Source organism: Oncorhynchus keta, chromosome 14 (assembly GCF_023373465.1).
Source record: "Oncorhynchus keta strain PuntledgeMale-10-30-2019 chromosome 14, Oket_V2, whole genome shotgun sequence".
Lineage (NCBI taxonomy): Eukaryota > Metazoa > Chordata > Actinopteri > Salmoniformes > Salmonidae > Oncorhynchus > Oncorhynchus keta.
The window spans coordinates 67,832,683-67,847,851 of NC_068434.1; the positions used below are offsets into that span (position 1 = coordinate 67,832,683).

General features: G+C 43.2%; 1 protein-coding gene across 8 annotated transcripts in view; it reads left to right on the top strand.

Annotated features, from left to right (window-relative positions):
• The window catches only part of LOC118393850 (nuclear factor of activated T-cells 5-like), a 57,312-nt gene that overhangs the window by 26,412 nt on the left and 15,731 nt on the right, over positions 1 to 15,169 (top strand). For 3 of the 8 annotated variants that reach the window (XM_035786985.2, XM_035786986.2, XM_035786984.2), the window contains one exon: positions 651 to 779. In XM_035786985.2, coding sequence (XP_035642878.1) covers positions 651 to 779 — 129 coding nt within the window. The other 5 variants (XM_035786987.2, XM_035786990.2, XM_035786988.2 and 2 more) reach the window with 5 other exon arrangements.

A 15,169-nucleotide genomic window follows, 5' to 3' on the forward strand; every position in this document is an offset into this window, starting at 1 on the left:
TTTTCATTGTGCTGCTCATCAGCATACTTAACATGGCTCGGAGGGCATTGCGCTCTTGTTCCTCTAAATAGCTCCCTGCCATTTTTCAGGGAGGGGGCCTAGCAAGACCTCCCAGGCCCCTGGCACAGGCATGTGGGGATGGGGGTTGGTAGGGGCATCCGGGCAGCAGCTGATAGGCCAGGCTGTGGAGACATGGTAGGAATCTGGACTGGGTCTGTATTTATCACTATAGTGCATTTTATAAACTGCTAGGTCATTTTCCAGAGTGCTGGCCAGGCAGGATAATGCTCTGGGCCTGGTACAGGGTCAGTGTCAACTGACAAAGGCATGCTGTACAATGTTTATGAAGGTTATTGTTTTCGCTGTTTAACATTTTTCTTGATGTTTATAAGGAGAGCCTATAAGTATAGGTGAAAGGAAAAAAAGAACTATACTCACAGAATTGTATTTGACAATTTTACTCAAATTTTGAAAAGGAGGAGCTGCAAATTTAAACTTGTCTTAAGAATTCTGAAAGAGCTTCATCTACAGTAAATCTGCTGACTTCTTTGCAAGCGCTCTCATGCCGTTAGATTATCAACAACCTTTCAAGTCCTTACAAAGGGACTCGACTCATCTCCTGAACCCCCCCCCCCTCTCTCTCTACACAGAATCAGTGTATGACCTTCTCCCCAAAGAGCTGCAGCTGCCATCCTCCACTCAGCAAATCCCAGCAGCAGCCATGAGCCAGAAGAGCGGTGGAGAGGCAGTTCCTCCTCCCTCAGCTGCCCTTGACTCAGGTAAGCCCCTCCTCCTCTACCCCCTCGTCTCTTCTGCCTCCATGGTAACAGTGAGCAGTGCTGGTAATGGTTCCATCCTGTTTCCTGGAGTCAACCCTTCTTTAGGCTACCTGCAAGACCACTTCCAACTACATTAGGGGTAGGCAGCACACAGTCTGTACCTGTAGGCTTACACCTGCATGTAGAGAGTACAGCCAATAGGCAAAGAGCAGCTGCTGAAGACCGGAGTTATGAGGCCTTATTGCCCTCTCCCTTGGGCGTCCTGTGGCCCTCAGAAATCATACTGCACACAATGCCAGCCAGCCATCCCTGGGCCCTGGGGGCTTGCTCACGTCTCTGAAGACTGTGAACAGTTCTAACTGTGAGTGATGGGAATTAACCTGTTCCTGTTTTTTTGTTTTGGTGTGCATTATCCCCTGGGTTTTTACACAGAGATAATTATTGCAGACATGCAGAACTATGAGCACCTTTATATCGTGATCTGTTGCTGGTTTCTATAAACCTCACAGCTCAGATGTAATCAGCTCCAGCTGCAGCCCCTTTTAGAATCCCAATCAGAGGGCTAGACTGAAAATGAGCTGTAATAAAGCATTGCCTGGTTTTGTGCTGAAACAATGATTCTATACAGGGACTCTAGGATCCAAACATATCTTTATGACACAGGCCTACAGGTTGCAAGCAGATCAGAAAGGCCTCTTTTTAATGTGCTTTAGAGTAGACATTTTTAAAGGTTTTCCCATCAGGGCGTAGGGGCTGTTACACACTAACAGAGAGGGCATTCTCGCTCTCCATAGAAATCCAACTTCATGATCCTAGCTCAACAATTGGCTAAACGGATTGCACTGTTTTGAGTGGTTGGGTTATGCCAAAACAAAGTCATGCCTACAGTCCTTGCTGGGAACACTGTGCCTTGCAGTTGGAGTCTAAAGAAACTCTCTTCATTCCATGCCATTAGAGGACACCCCTGATTATTTCGGGGCACACAAGACCTACCGAGTCCCCATCTTTTTGGGCTGTCTGAATGATCTTCAATATGGCAGTCTGTCTATTTGGGGTCCACTAAATCATGAAAGGCAAAATGTACCCCAATAGCAATTGGCTCCCAGTCTGTTATTGTACATTTGTGAAGATAGATGTTATAAAAATGCAAACCATCTCTCTTTGGGACAAGACACAAGTCAGAAGCCGGGTACAAAACCATTTCTGTACTGCTCACAAAATCATTGTTTGAGATTAAAAAATGTGAAGTAATTCAGTGATATCTCTTTGCAAAATTCCAGAAATATCACTAACTGTTTACTTATGTGTTTTGCAGCTATTTTGCTTAACCAGTTACTGCCACACCATTAGTTCAAGTAGTATCTTCTGACACCATGCATCAGTCTGTGTAAGGATAAATAGATAAATCTCGTACACTACAGTACTTGCACATAAGGAATCCAGAAAATCTAGTATGTTTGCAACTGTAGGCCTAAATGTTAATTAACCCAATATCATATTCAAAGCAAGAGGAAAAAATATAAAACAAAACACCTTTTTCTGGTTAAATCTGTCACAACCTGAACGTTCAAAATGCAATTCACTTTAGCTCTTTTTACTCTGCCCCTTACCAAAGTGCCCCGGTTTAGAGTGAGTTTCAGTAGAACCAGAAGTCTGTTGCCTTCGGACATCAGTGCTTCAATGCAGCCAATGCAGCGCTCAGACAAGGCGGGACATACTGACTGTAGCTGGAGGAAGGTGAAGTATTTTTCAGTTTACATGAAATTTAATTTGGGACTGTAGGTTTTACTGCAAATTGGCCTTACTTCTTCTGGCTATCTCTTCTTCTTTTCACTTTTTTTGTGAATTTTATTTTGTACCACAAATCTTTCAAATCAAGTATTGAAAAAATACTTTGACATTAAAATGTAGGTTTCTATTGGTTCTCTGTCAAATGAGGACAACTTTTTAATTTTAGACTGTCCAGCAGTTCAGGTTAGTTTTTTTTGGTCACACCAGCCAATTTTCCCCATCGCTTTGGCTCTTTGTTCAAGTAGTTTCTCCCTCCCCGTATCCCTGCACAGCCTTCCTCCACTTGCCAGCCATATAGCTCTCTGCTGAAGCATCTCTGCCCTGGCATTTTTACACCTTTACTGTTCTGTGCTGTTACTGTACTTTGCAAGGCGGGTGCATGCTGGCTGTGATATTACCCTACTCCCATCACCCATCCGTGGCCTGCCCTGCTACTTTTTATAGCTTGGCCTGGCTGTCACCACATCCATGATGCCAGTGTCCTTACTGTTTAGCTCTATGCGGCTGCACACTTCCATGTTTCTATCCCTGTTCTTATCCCTGTCCTACCACTCCTGCCTGTAACTTTAAGGCTTGGTTACTTCTGTTTGTCCCCTCCCCTGATCCCTCCATTTTGAGATATGGCTGAATGGAGATGTAGCATCACTCTAGGTTGGCTTCAGCTGTTATGTAGGAATGTCGGCTATTTTTTGTCAACTCTGGCCATACAAAATTCATATTGCTTTTACTTTGTTGATTAGCTCACCCCTTTTTATTTTTCTAATTGATGTAACATGTTATTGATTTCCATTTAGAAGTCTGAAATGAGCATGAATTATTTGTTGTCTGAGGTCAACTTTCTTCCTTGCCTTTCAGTCAGTCTACAGTTGAGGCCAAAAGTTTTGAGAATGACACAAATATTAATTTCCACAAAGTGTGCTGCTTTAGTGTTTTTAGATATTTTTGTCAGATATTACTATGGAATACTGAAGTATAATTACAAGCATTTCACAAGTGTCAAAGGCTTTGATTAACAATTACATGAAGTTGATGCAAAGAGTCAATATTTGCAGTGTTGACCCTTTTTCCAGACCTCTGCAATCCGCCCTGGCATGCTGTTAATTAACTTCTGGGCCACATCCTGACTGATGGCAGCCCATTATTGCATAATCAATGCTTGGAGTTTGTCAGAATTTGTGGGTTTTTGTTTGTCCACCTGCCTCTTGAGGATTGACCACAAGTTCTCAATGGGATTAAGGTCTGGGGAGTTTCCTGGCCATGGACCCTAAATATTGATGTTTTGTTCCACAAGCCACTTAGTTATCACTTTTGCCTTATGACAAGGTACTACATCATGCTGGAAAAGGCATTGTTCTTCACCAAACTGTTCCTGGATGGTTGGGAGAAGTTGCTCTCGGAGGATGTGTTGGTACCATTCTTTATTCATGGCTGTGTTCTTAGGCAAAATTGTGAGTGAGCCCCCTCCCTTGGTTGAGAAGCAACCCCACACATGAATGGTCTCAGGATGCTTTACTGTTGGCATGACACAGGACTGATGGTAGTGCTCTCACCTTGTCTTCTCCGGACAAGCTTTTTTCCGGATGCCCCAACCAATCGGAAAGGAGATTCATCAGAGAAAATGACTACCCCAGTCCTCACCAGTCCAATCCCTGTACCTTTTGCAGAATATCAGTCTGTCCCTGGTGTTTTTCCTGGAGAGGTGGCTTCTTTGCTGCCCTTCTTGACACCAGGCCATCCTCAAAGTCTTCACCTCACTGTGCATACAGATGCACTCACCTGCCTGCTGACATTCCTAAGCAAGCTCTGTACTGGTGGTGCCCCGATCCTGCAGCTGAATCAACTTTAGGAGACGGTCCTGGCGCTTTCTGGACTTTCTTGGGCACCCTGAAGCCTTCTTCGCAACAATTGAACCGCTCTCCTTGAAGTTCTTGATGATCCGATAAATGGTTGATTTAGGTGCAATCTTACTGGCAGCAATATCCTTGCCTGTGAAGCCCTTTTTGTGCAAAGCAATGATGATGGCACATGTTTCCTTCCAGGTAACCACGGTTGACAGAGGAAGAACAATGATTCCAAGCACCAGCCTCCTTTTGAAGCTTCCAGTCTGTTATTCAAACTCAATCAGCATGACAGAGTGATCTCTAGCCTTGTCCTTGTCAACACTCACACCTGTGTTAATGAGAGAATCACTGACATGATGTCAGCTGGTCCTTTTGTGACAGGGCTGAAATGCAGTGGAAATGTTTTTTGGGGGATTCAGTTCATTTGCATGGTAACAAGGGACTTTGCAATTCATCTGACCACTCTTCATAACATTCTGGAGTAACTGCAAATTGCCATCATACAAACTGAGGCAGCAGAATATGTGAAAATTAATATTTGTGGAATTCTCAGAACTTTTGGCCATGACTGTATATGGGAAAACATTTTGTAAAAGGAAATCCAAATTGGATCTAATGCCAAGCCATTTAAGGGAGGTCATTTCAAGTAGTGCAGTTCACAAGAGAGTCTGTTTTTCCGTTTTAAGTAGGTAATTGCAGTGGGAGTCTTTTTATAGGTGAACACCCATTAGAGAGGGAAAGGACCTTATGTTACTTTTGCCCATAATTTCATTCAGTTCATCTTTAGGAATGTTTGTTCAGTTCAGACCTTACTACCCCAGCCACTCCTTCTCCTGCTTCCCACCCATGCTAAAGGGTCCGAGTTTGCTTGTGCCAACTTAGCTTCTGCATGAGTTTAAAGTGGAAATGCATTTTATTTTACAAGCTCCAAAATGACACTCAGCCTGTACATTGAACAGCACCTGATCAATATCGGCATCCACACACCTCAGCAATATATTGACAAGTGAACATACTCCACAAAGCCTTTGAAATTTTCTTCCTTTCTTTGTTTCAATAATATTCAGCAAATGCACAAAGTGAATTGCTTTTTTATTGATTGGATGCAAGTTGTTTTGCTATTAATGAACTTAACTTGCATTTTAGCTGGGCCCCACAGGCGTCGTGGTGGGTTGTGGTACTGTGTCTGTCTATCAGTAGTGAAGACATTTAGTCCCAAGGGCTCTTAACCCATCAAAATTCACCCAAGGTGTTGAGTAGGTCCGTCTAAACTTTTAGACTTCTTATTATTTTCATTTACTGCATTTACCATTTTTTGTATTGTATTGCAACTGAGTTTTTGATGTCAAAGGTTTTGTTTCTTTAATTCTGCATTTAAATGGTAGTGGAACATATTGTGGAAGGGGTGAAGTTAAAGGGACATAAAATACAAAAAAATTCAATCGATTTCATATTCATTATCTCCAGCACCACCCCAACATCAACATATGCGAAAAAGGTGCATTTCTGTGTTTTGTAGTAAAAAATATAAAGATCTGTTTTTCCAATGACATCATGAACCAATTAGTAGGTAATATCTACTCAAAATGTGTCAATCGCACGATGCACACCGATGTCGTCATTGGAAACACGTATCTTCCGCTATCTTTTTTTTACTATAAAACATAGAAATGCTCCATTTTCCCTTATGTTGATTTTGGGGTGGTGCTGGAGATGATGTATGTGACGTTGAGAAAGAGTTTTCCTTCATGGGTTTAAGGGTACAGAAAAGCAGAACTTGGGCTAGGATGGAACATGCAATGGTCCCATAGGTGGAGGCATGGGTCTTCGGTAATGTGTCTACAATAAGAGTAAATGTTCTATGTTTATTTGAAAATGTATTAAGTCTACGCTGTAATACACCTTGAGTATTATTGCCTCCATCTGCTGGGACTGGGCAATAATCACATTGGTTTTAAGAGCATGGTGATTTGCAGCCACTTTCAGCATTTTTGTTCAGTGGAAATTGGTAGGGTTTGTGGAAAGAATAGCCTAAATATATTGAGTGATACTACCGGTACTACCATTTTATGGCCGAAACAAATAGTTCCTGTGCCTTCAGAAAGTATTCATACCCTTTGACTTATTACATATTTTGTTGTGTTAAGACCTGAATTCAAAATGTATGAAATAGTTTTAGAAATAAACCTCCCATGCCACTCTGTCAACATCACGGCAAATCTCATGTGAGTGCATTCCATCTATTGGCACAATGGACAGTTTTTAACATCTCATCCCGTGTTTTATGATTCTGATCATCTGGACCAGTCCAGTGACTGCTGTGAAAGGACAGCTGACAACATAGGAAAGTCTGTGTGACAGCTTGGAGAGACAGCTGACCGGAGGGAATAGACCCCACTGGGGCTGTCATGGGCTAGCTACCCATGTTGGCAGTCTCCGACGCTGTTTCAGTATGTTGGAGACACCCGCTAAGTGCTACTGAAAGTCAACAAAGGAACATACCCATAGAGCCTGCGAGAGCTGGGGCGCAAGATGGCTCAACGACTGATCACACGGTTACGGACCCAGGAACGGAAACGACTACGAGTAGGAACACAGCACATGAGACAACCATAACAGCAGCAGGACACACACTTCAGGTGTGCAGCTGTGGTTGGGAGACATCGGCAAGGGGGTTAAGGATCCATCAAGCGAGGAAAAGGTGCTTGGGAGAGCAGAGACAGGGACCTCGCATTGACCAGTACTTCTTACGAAGCAGCCAGTCAAATCAGTTGAATGAAGCACAGCGACGGGACGCAAACCAAAGTTCGCAGAGCATCAGCACCCCTGTAACTGAGGAGGATAACACAAGCACAGAAATGCCGGTGGATGAACTCACCCAACCACAGAGACCTCTAAAAGAGGAAAAGATCAAAGGGCACAGACCGAGTGTGAAGTGGCCCAAAGCTATTGAAAAGAGAGAGTGGGAAACAATCAACAACGACCTGACAAAAATCTTGGAACAACAGGTAGGCACAGCAGAGAAAAAGCTTGAAAGGATGGGAGACATTATCTACCACTACGGAGAAGAGCGCTTTGGAGTAAACGAAAGGAGAAGTGGCAAGACACCACCCCCGCCAGTCAAATCTAGGAGACAGCAGGAGATCGAGATACTTGTCAGAGAGAGAAGGCAGCTGAGGAAGCAGTGGAAGAAGGCCTCTGATGCAGAGAGAGAAGGTCTCATGCTACTCCAAGCAGACATTAAATGTCGGCTGGCAACCTTGCGAAGAGCGGAAAACTTAAGGAAACTTCGTAGGAAGAAGGTACACTCAAGAACACGGTTCTATAAAAACCCCTTTAAGTTTGTCAAAGATCTCTTCGCAAAGGAAAAGTGCGGAATCCTAAAAACTCCAAAGCCTGAACTGGAAGAACATCTGGAAAATGTCCACCAGGACATAAAAAGGCATGAGCAGATAGTCATCCCACATGACATCCCACCTATTCAACCACCAGAATTCAATCTGGACACTGACCCTCCAAAATGGAGGGAAGTAGAGAACGTTGTCCGAAGAGCAAGAGCGGCCTCTGCTCCTGGGCCTAATGGAGTACCATACAAGCTCTACAAGAACGCCCCGGATGTTCTACGCTTTCTTTGGAGGCTCATGAGGATAGTGTGGCAGAAGGAAATAATACCAAAGGCATGGTGAAGGGCTGGTGGTGTGCTAATCCCGAAAGAGAAGGATGTGACAGATATCAGTCAATTCCGACCAATCTCCCTTCTCAACGTCGAAGGGAAGATCTTTTTCAGTATAATAGCACAGAGGCTGTCCACTTATCTGGAAAGGAACAAGTACATTGATACATCTGTACAGACAGCAGGCATTCCTGGTTTCTCTGGTTGCCTGGAACATACTAGTATGATTTGGCACCAGATCCAAACAGCTAAGAAGGACAAGAGAGACCTCTATGTCATCTTCCTCGACCTGGCCAATGCCTTTGGCTCAGTTCCCCATGAACTCCTCTGGGAATCCTTCAACATTTTCCACGTACCAGAACCCATCACTACACTGGTAAAGGCCTATTTCCAAGACCTGCAATTGTGTTTCACAACACCTGACTTCACAACAACATGGCAGCGCTTGGAAGTAGGCATAATGGCAGGCTGTACAATTTCTCCTCTGGCCTTCACTATGGCCATGGAAGTCATCATCAGGGCATCGAGATGGGTGGTCGGCGGTGAGAGAACTAAGGAAGGGCTCCGTCTCCCACCTATCCGAGCATACATGGATGACATGACTATACTGACCACCACTGCAGCATGCACCAGGCGGCTACTTGCAAAACTGCAGGATTACATCAAGTGGGCCCGGATGAAAATCAAGCCAAGCAAATCTCGAAGCATCTCCATAGTCAAGGGACAGCTTAAAGATGTGAGGTTCTGCATTGGAGATGACCCGATACCAACGGTATCTGAGCAACCCATCAAGAGCCTGGGTAGATGGTACAACGAAAGCCTCCGGGATAAAGATCAAGTGCAGCAAGTAAGGCAGGACATCGCCGACGGTCTTGAGAACATCAACAAGACCCTACTGCCTGGGAGGCTCAAGCTTTGGTGCCTACAGTTTGGACTTCTCCCCCGGGTAATGTGGCCACTCACCATCTATGAGGTCCCAATAACAACAGTGGAGAAGATGGAGCGAACCATTACCTCATACGTGAAGAAATGGCTGGGTGTCCCACGATGCCTGAGTAACATCGGCCTCTATGGCAAAGGGGTCCTTGAACTACCTCTTACAAGTCTAACGGAGGAGTACAAGTGCTCTAAAGTAAGACTTCAGATTCACATTGAAGGACTCCAAAGACCAGACCATTAGCAAGGCTGCACCTCTTCTACAAACTGGACGGAAATGGACATCATCCAAGGCTGTGCAGCAAGCAACATCAGCCCTGAGACACCAAGACATTGTGGGGAATATCCAGCATGGAAGAGGAGGCTTTGGCCTGGCAGCAAGCAAACCAACGTTCCATAAGGCAACAACATCTGAACGCAGGAAGCTGGTGGTCGAGGAGGTGCGCAGACAGGAGGAGACTGCAAGAAGTGCAAAGGCTGTCTCTCTTGCTAAACAAGGGCAATGGACGCGGTGGGAAGGCCTGGAGAGGAGAAAGATCAACTGGAGTGAGCTTTGGCAAATGGAGGCAAGCAACATCAGCTTCATCATAAGAGCTGTTTATGATGTGCTTCCATCACCAAAAAATCTACATCAATGGTATGGCGAGGACTCGACCTGCCCCCTCTGCCCAGCTCCAGCGACTCTCAGGCATATAATGACAGGTTGCAAGACCAGCCTCTCATAAGGCCGCTACACCTGGAGGCACAATCAGGTCCTCAAGAGCCTGGCTGCAGCACTTGAGACCAAGAGGAGTGCAACCAATTCATTACCTCCGAAAACAAGCAATCCCGTCAAAACAACAACATTCATCCGGGAGGGACAGAAAAGGCCCAAGTATCCTCCTACAAAGCCAGAAACTGGACACCTAGCCATGGCCCGGGACTGGAAGATGCTTGTCGATATTGGCCAGCAACTAATTTTTCCACCTGAGATTGCTTCTACCAACCTTAGGCCAGACATGGTACTCTGGTCCCCTTCACGAAAGGCTGTGTACATCATAGAGCTCACAGTCCCGTGGGAAAACTCTGTTGAAGAGGCTTACGAGCGTAAGAAACTGCGTTACACAGAGTTGGCAGCAGACGCAACTCAGCGTGGCTGGAATGCAAAGGTCTGGCCAGTTGAAGTGGGATGCAGAGGATTCGTGGCTTCTTCCATCATCAGGTTGCTGAAAGACCAGAACTTGGAATCCACAGGCTCTGCGGCAGACCGTCAGAGCAGTTTCTCAAGCAGCTGAAAGAGGCAGCCAGTGGATCTGGATCAAACGGAAGGACCCTTGCTGGGCTATAACTTCATGACCCCCCACCCCCACCTGAGAACCCAATTCAGATCCCTCCAACTTGAGGAGGGCATATGAGGTATGCGGTCAGCTGTATGGCTGGCTCAGGGAAGAGGACGCCCCTGCCTTGCATAGTCCCGTGGGACATCTTAATTGGGCATGGGACACAAGCTAAGGCTTGATTACCCTTTAGCTGGCCACCTTTGATGAGGGTGTTTAGTGATTAAAGGCCAAAACACCCACTGATTCGAAGGCACACTACTGAGGATGTGTCCCAAAATTGACATCTTACCCCAGTCTAAGAAATAAACCTCCCATGCCACTCTGTCAACATCACGGCAAATCTCATGTGAGTGCATTCCATCTATTGGCACAATGGACAGTTTTTAACATCTCGTCCCGTGTTTTATGATTATTTTCCCTCCCCCATCTACACGCAATACCACATAATGACAAAATTAAAACATGTATTTAAAAATTTGAGCAAATTTATTGAAAATGAATACAGAAATATTGAATTTACATAAGTTTTCACACCGCTGAGTTAATACTTTCTAGAAGCACCTTTGGCAGTGATTACAGCTGTGTACGTCTGCTTTCCACACCTATTTTAAGCCCTGTCAAATTGGTTGTTGATCATTGCAAGACAACCATTTTCAGGTCTTGCCATAGATTTTCAAGGAGATTTAAGTAAAAACTCGGCCACTTGGGAACATTCACTGTCTTGTTAAGCAACTACAGTGTAGATTTGGCTTTGTGTTTTAGGTTATTGTCCTGCTGAAATGTGAATTAATCTCCTGTATGGTGGAAAGCAGACTGAACCAGGTTTCGCTCTAGGATTTTGCCTGTGCTTAGCTCCATTCTGTTTTATTTTTTTTTATTCTGAAAACGCCCCCAGTCCTTAATGATTACAGGCATAACCATAACATGATGCAGCCACCACTATGCTAAAATATGGAGAGTGGTACTCAATAATGTATTGGATTTGGCCCAAACATAACACAGGACAAAAAGTTAATTGCTTTGACACATTTTTTTGCAGTATTACTTTTGATACAAACAGGATGATTGTTTTAGAATATTTTTATTCTGTACAAACTTTCTTCTGTTCTCTCTGTCAATTACGTTAGTATTGTGGCGTACCTACAGTGTTGTTGATCATCCTCAGGTTTTGCCCATCACAGCCATTAAACTCTAACTGTTTAAATGTCACCTTGGCCTCGTGGTGAAATCCTTTGGCAGTTTCCTTACTCTCCGGCAACTGAGTTAGGAAGGATACCTGTATCTTTGTAGTGACTGGGTGTATTGAAACACCATCCAACGTGTAATAACTTCACCATGCTCAAAGGGATATTCAATGTCTGCTTTTTTTATTTCAATGTCTGCCCTTCTTTAGGAGGCATTTGAAATCCTCCCTGGTCTTTGTGGTTGAATCTGTGTTTGAAATTCACTGCTCGACTGAGGGACATTACAGATTATAGCGTTATGTGCGCCGTATCATGTTAAACGCTATTATTGCACATAGAGTAAGTCCATGCAACTTATTGTGTGACTTGTTAAGCAAATTATTTTTACTTCAACTTATTTAGGATTGCCATAAGAGTTTGAATAATTATCGCCTCAAGGCATTTATTATCATTTTTTTCTACTTTGACGTTATGGGGTATTGTGTGTAGGTTAGTGACAAATCTCAATTGAATCAATTTTAAATTCAGGCTGTAACATCTACTGTGTGAATACTTTCTGAAGGCACTGTATAAAATGTGTTCATAATATACACCATTTTATGTATGAAGTTCTTTAGCTTCAACCTATCTGTACTCTGTTCCTCTGGATGTCTCTGAACCAAACCTCCTCAGAGTAATTATACATGAAGCCTTCAACCTTTTGTCCTCCAACTCCCTTTGAATATTGAATTGCAATGCATTTCGTTAGCCAGGGTATTATGCACAAACGGAGCAGGTGATGACTCAAAATTCAAGCAAGAAATGAATCCTGAATCCCTGCCCTTCAAGTCAGCCATTTTGGTGGTTATAGCTGTCCTATTGGCCAGCTGTCTTTTTCTATTAGAATGGATGGGCTCCTATTGAACAGGATGTCTTAATTACCACCTGGCACTCAGCATTTCAAGGTTATCAGATGTACTGTGCTGTTTACAGGTATAATAGTTTGTCAAGATCAAAAGGTTTAACACCAGGCAATGCTTTACGAGGGCCAATTTCCTGGACCCAGATTAAGCATACTCCTGAATTAAAAAGACTCTCCAATGAAAGTGCTTTTTAGTCCAGAAATAGTCTTAACTTGACATGTTGATAACCAAAAGACACATTATGCTTTAAAGAGGCTTAACAACAGGGGTTAAAAGGTTTATGTGATAAATGTCTCTTTCTGTGGCCAGGTGCCTTTCTCCTGTGATAAATCAGACTTCCTGATTTAAATGATTTATACCCTGGATAAAGAGATGCAGCAGTGCTCTCCTCCATCCTCCCTGTAGGTGTCTCTGGGTTTTCTCTTCTTTAAGACCTGGCTACATTTTAAACAAATCAGCCTTGCGTGTTTAGACTAGAACCCTAATGCGGGTGTGGTAGAGGGAGAGACGGAGAGGGAGATTCTATCCAACAGTTCTACTGCTCCACAGCACAGGCCAAAAACAGAGGGATTTCATTCTCTCCCACAGCGTTTGCTTTCCTGACGTTTATTACACGTTTGTCTTTAGTTTCATTACACTCAAAGCAGGGCAACTCGTTTTATATGAGAAAAAACTAGATTACCTCCCTCTGGACAGACAGCAGGACATAAAAGGGCAGTTGTTTGAAATGTGTACACAACTCACGGATGGGACAATTTACTCAGGCATATTTGCCAATGTACAGTAGTCTACAGAAAGCTTTTAGGCCATATAAATAAGTCTGGAGGGAGCAGAGTAAGAGCTGTGAACCTTTACAAAGCTGGAGAGATTTACTGGACTGGGTTTCTTTGAGGCCTTTGTTTCTCCAGATTCTGTGAGTGTTTTTAAGTGTAGTGAGGGGGCGCTCAAAGTGGCTGCAAATCATTCACTGCGGTTCCAATCTTAGCAGGGCCTGTACGTTTCTCATGTTTGCTACGCTTCCTAAAATCTACATGAACAGCACATCATGAAATGTGTTTCAAAGGAATTCGTCATATTTAGATTGTGTACCTGACTTCATTTTGTAATGAACTAATTCTTCAGCATTTCAAATCCACTGTTCTGAAATGTTTATTCTTGTTTTAAAACTGATTTCCGTTTGATATTACATGGTTGTGAAAATGGAACTAGTTCTTTTGGTTCTTTTGGTTCTGTGGTAGGAAGCTTACAACTGCCATGGAGAACAAATTGCTTTCTTGCTGCCATGGGGAACAAATTGCTGTCTTGCAGGATCCCAATCGAACTAAAATTATTCCTGTCTCTCGAATAAAACATTTAATTATAATCTATTGGGTAAAATAGCTGCTCCCTACCATCTGCAATCAGGTGGAGTTTTTTTTGTCTGTTTGCTAGATTGCTTCTGTTTGCAGAAATCCATACAATGTGCTGTATGTTTTGAAAGCATTCCTGTTCATCAGAGCATAAATAGATGTTATGGCTTTATCCATTTCTTCTTTTTATCATGGCTACTCTTCAATAAATTAAAATAGTTTAGCCACTAAAATTAATTTGAGAAAAATAAAAACCTATTAATTAAAGCAAAATTATGTTCCATATTGTTGCAGTCAGGGATAGTTCCTACATATGAGTGCATTTGGAATGGGAAAAGTGAGAGGGCTTGTGGGTGGAATGTAAAGTGACTGGAATTTCTTCATAGACAATGCACCACATTGGCTTGTAATGAGTCATAGATATCTGGCATTCTTCCGATTGCCAAAAAAAAGCTATCTTATTTTTCAGTCAAAAGCACTGTAGCTACAGTTTTGAATGATGTGCCGCCTAGTTGCACCTCTTATTTTTAATTGTTTTTATTGACATGTTGAATTCACAGTATCGATAAAGGTTTTACAAATTAGGATAGCTTGTCTGCCCGTCCTCTCACTCCTCTCCCTTCTCCTGCAACAGTCTTCAGGATTTCACCTCCATGCTCAGACCTTATCCTAGAGCTAGGCCCTTAGGCCTCCAAGGCTTACATTTCTTCCATCATATCATCTTGAGTAGACAGTCGGGTATTGCGTGTTTATTTCTTACCATGGGGTGTCATAAGCTTTCTCCAAATCCCATGTTTTTTGTCGCCCTTTTATGCCAGTAGCCAAACTATCCAGTTTGTTTTCACAGAAGTGGAAGATGACAATCTACCATGCAGCATCTGCCATTTCACCTGCTTGAAGCTGCACTCTACTGTACCCTGCATTGAGGACCTGATAACTAGGAATGCTTTTGAAATGTACTCCACATTTGCTGCCATTTTCCTCAGGTGTTTTAGGAGGACATTCAGAAAAACATATTGAGCAGGAATAGAACGAGACCCTTGAATGACGGTTCCATTTTCACATATACTTTTTGTTCAACAGTTTTTAATTATTTTTTTTAAATTACATTTGAATGTTCAGCTCTTATTGCTCATTCGCTGTCTCGTTTTTATTCCAGGAAGTTCCCTCTGAAGCAGGGAGTGTCTGCATATAAAATGGTCTGCAGTTCTCTGCTTCATAGGTCAGAAGCTTGTTTATTTTGTCTCTGTGGCTACGTTCAGTCCCAACTAAATTGTTTGAACCTGTATGAGAAAAAGCTCCATTTGGCACGCATCATCTTACACACCAGATAATCTTCATTTTCATTTGAACATCCCTCTACGTGTAGATTTCCCAGTTAATTTCTGTTCATGG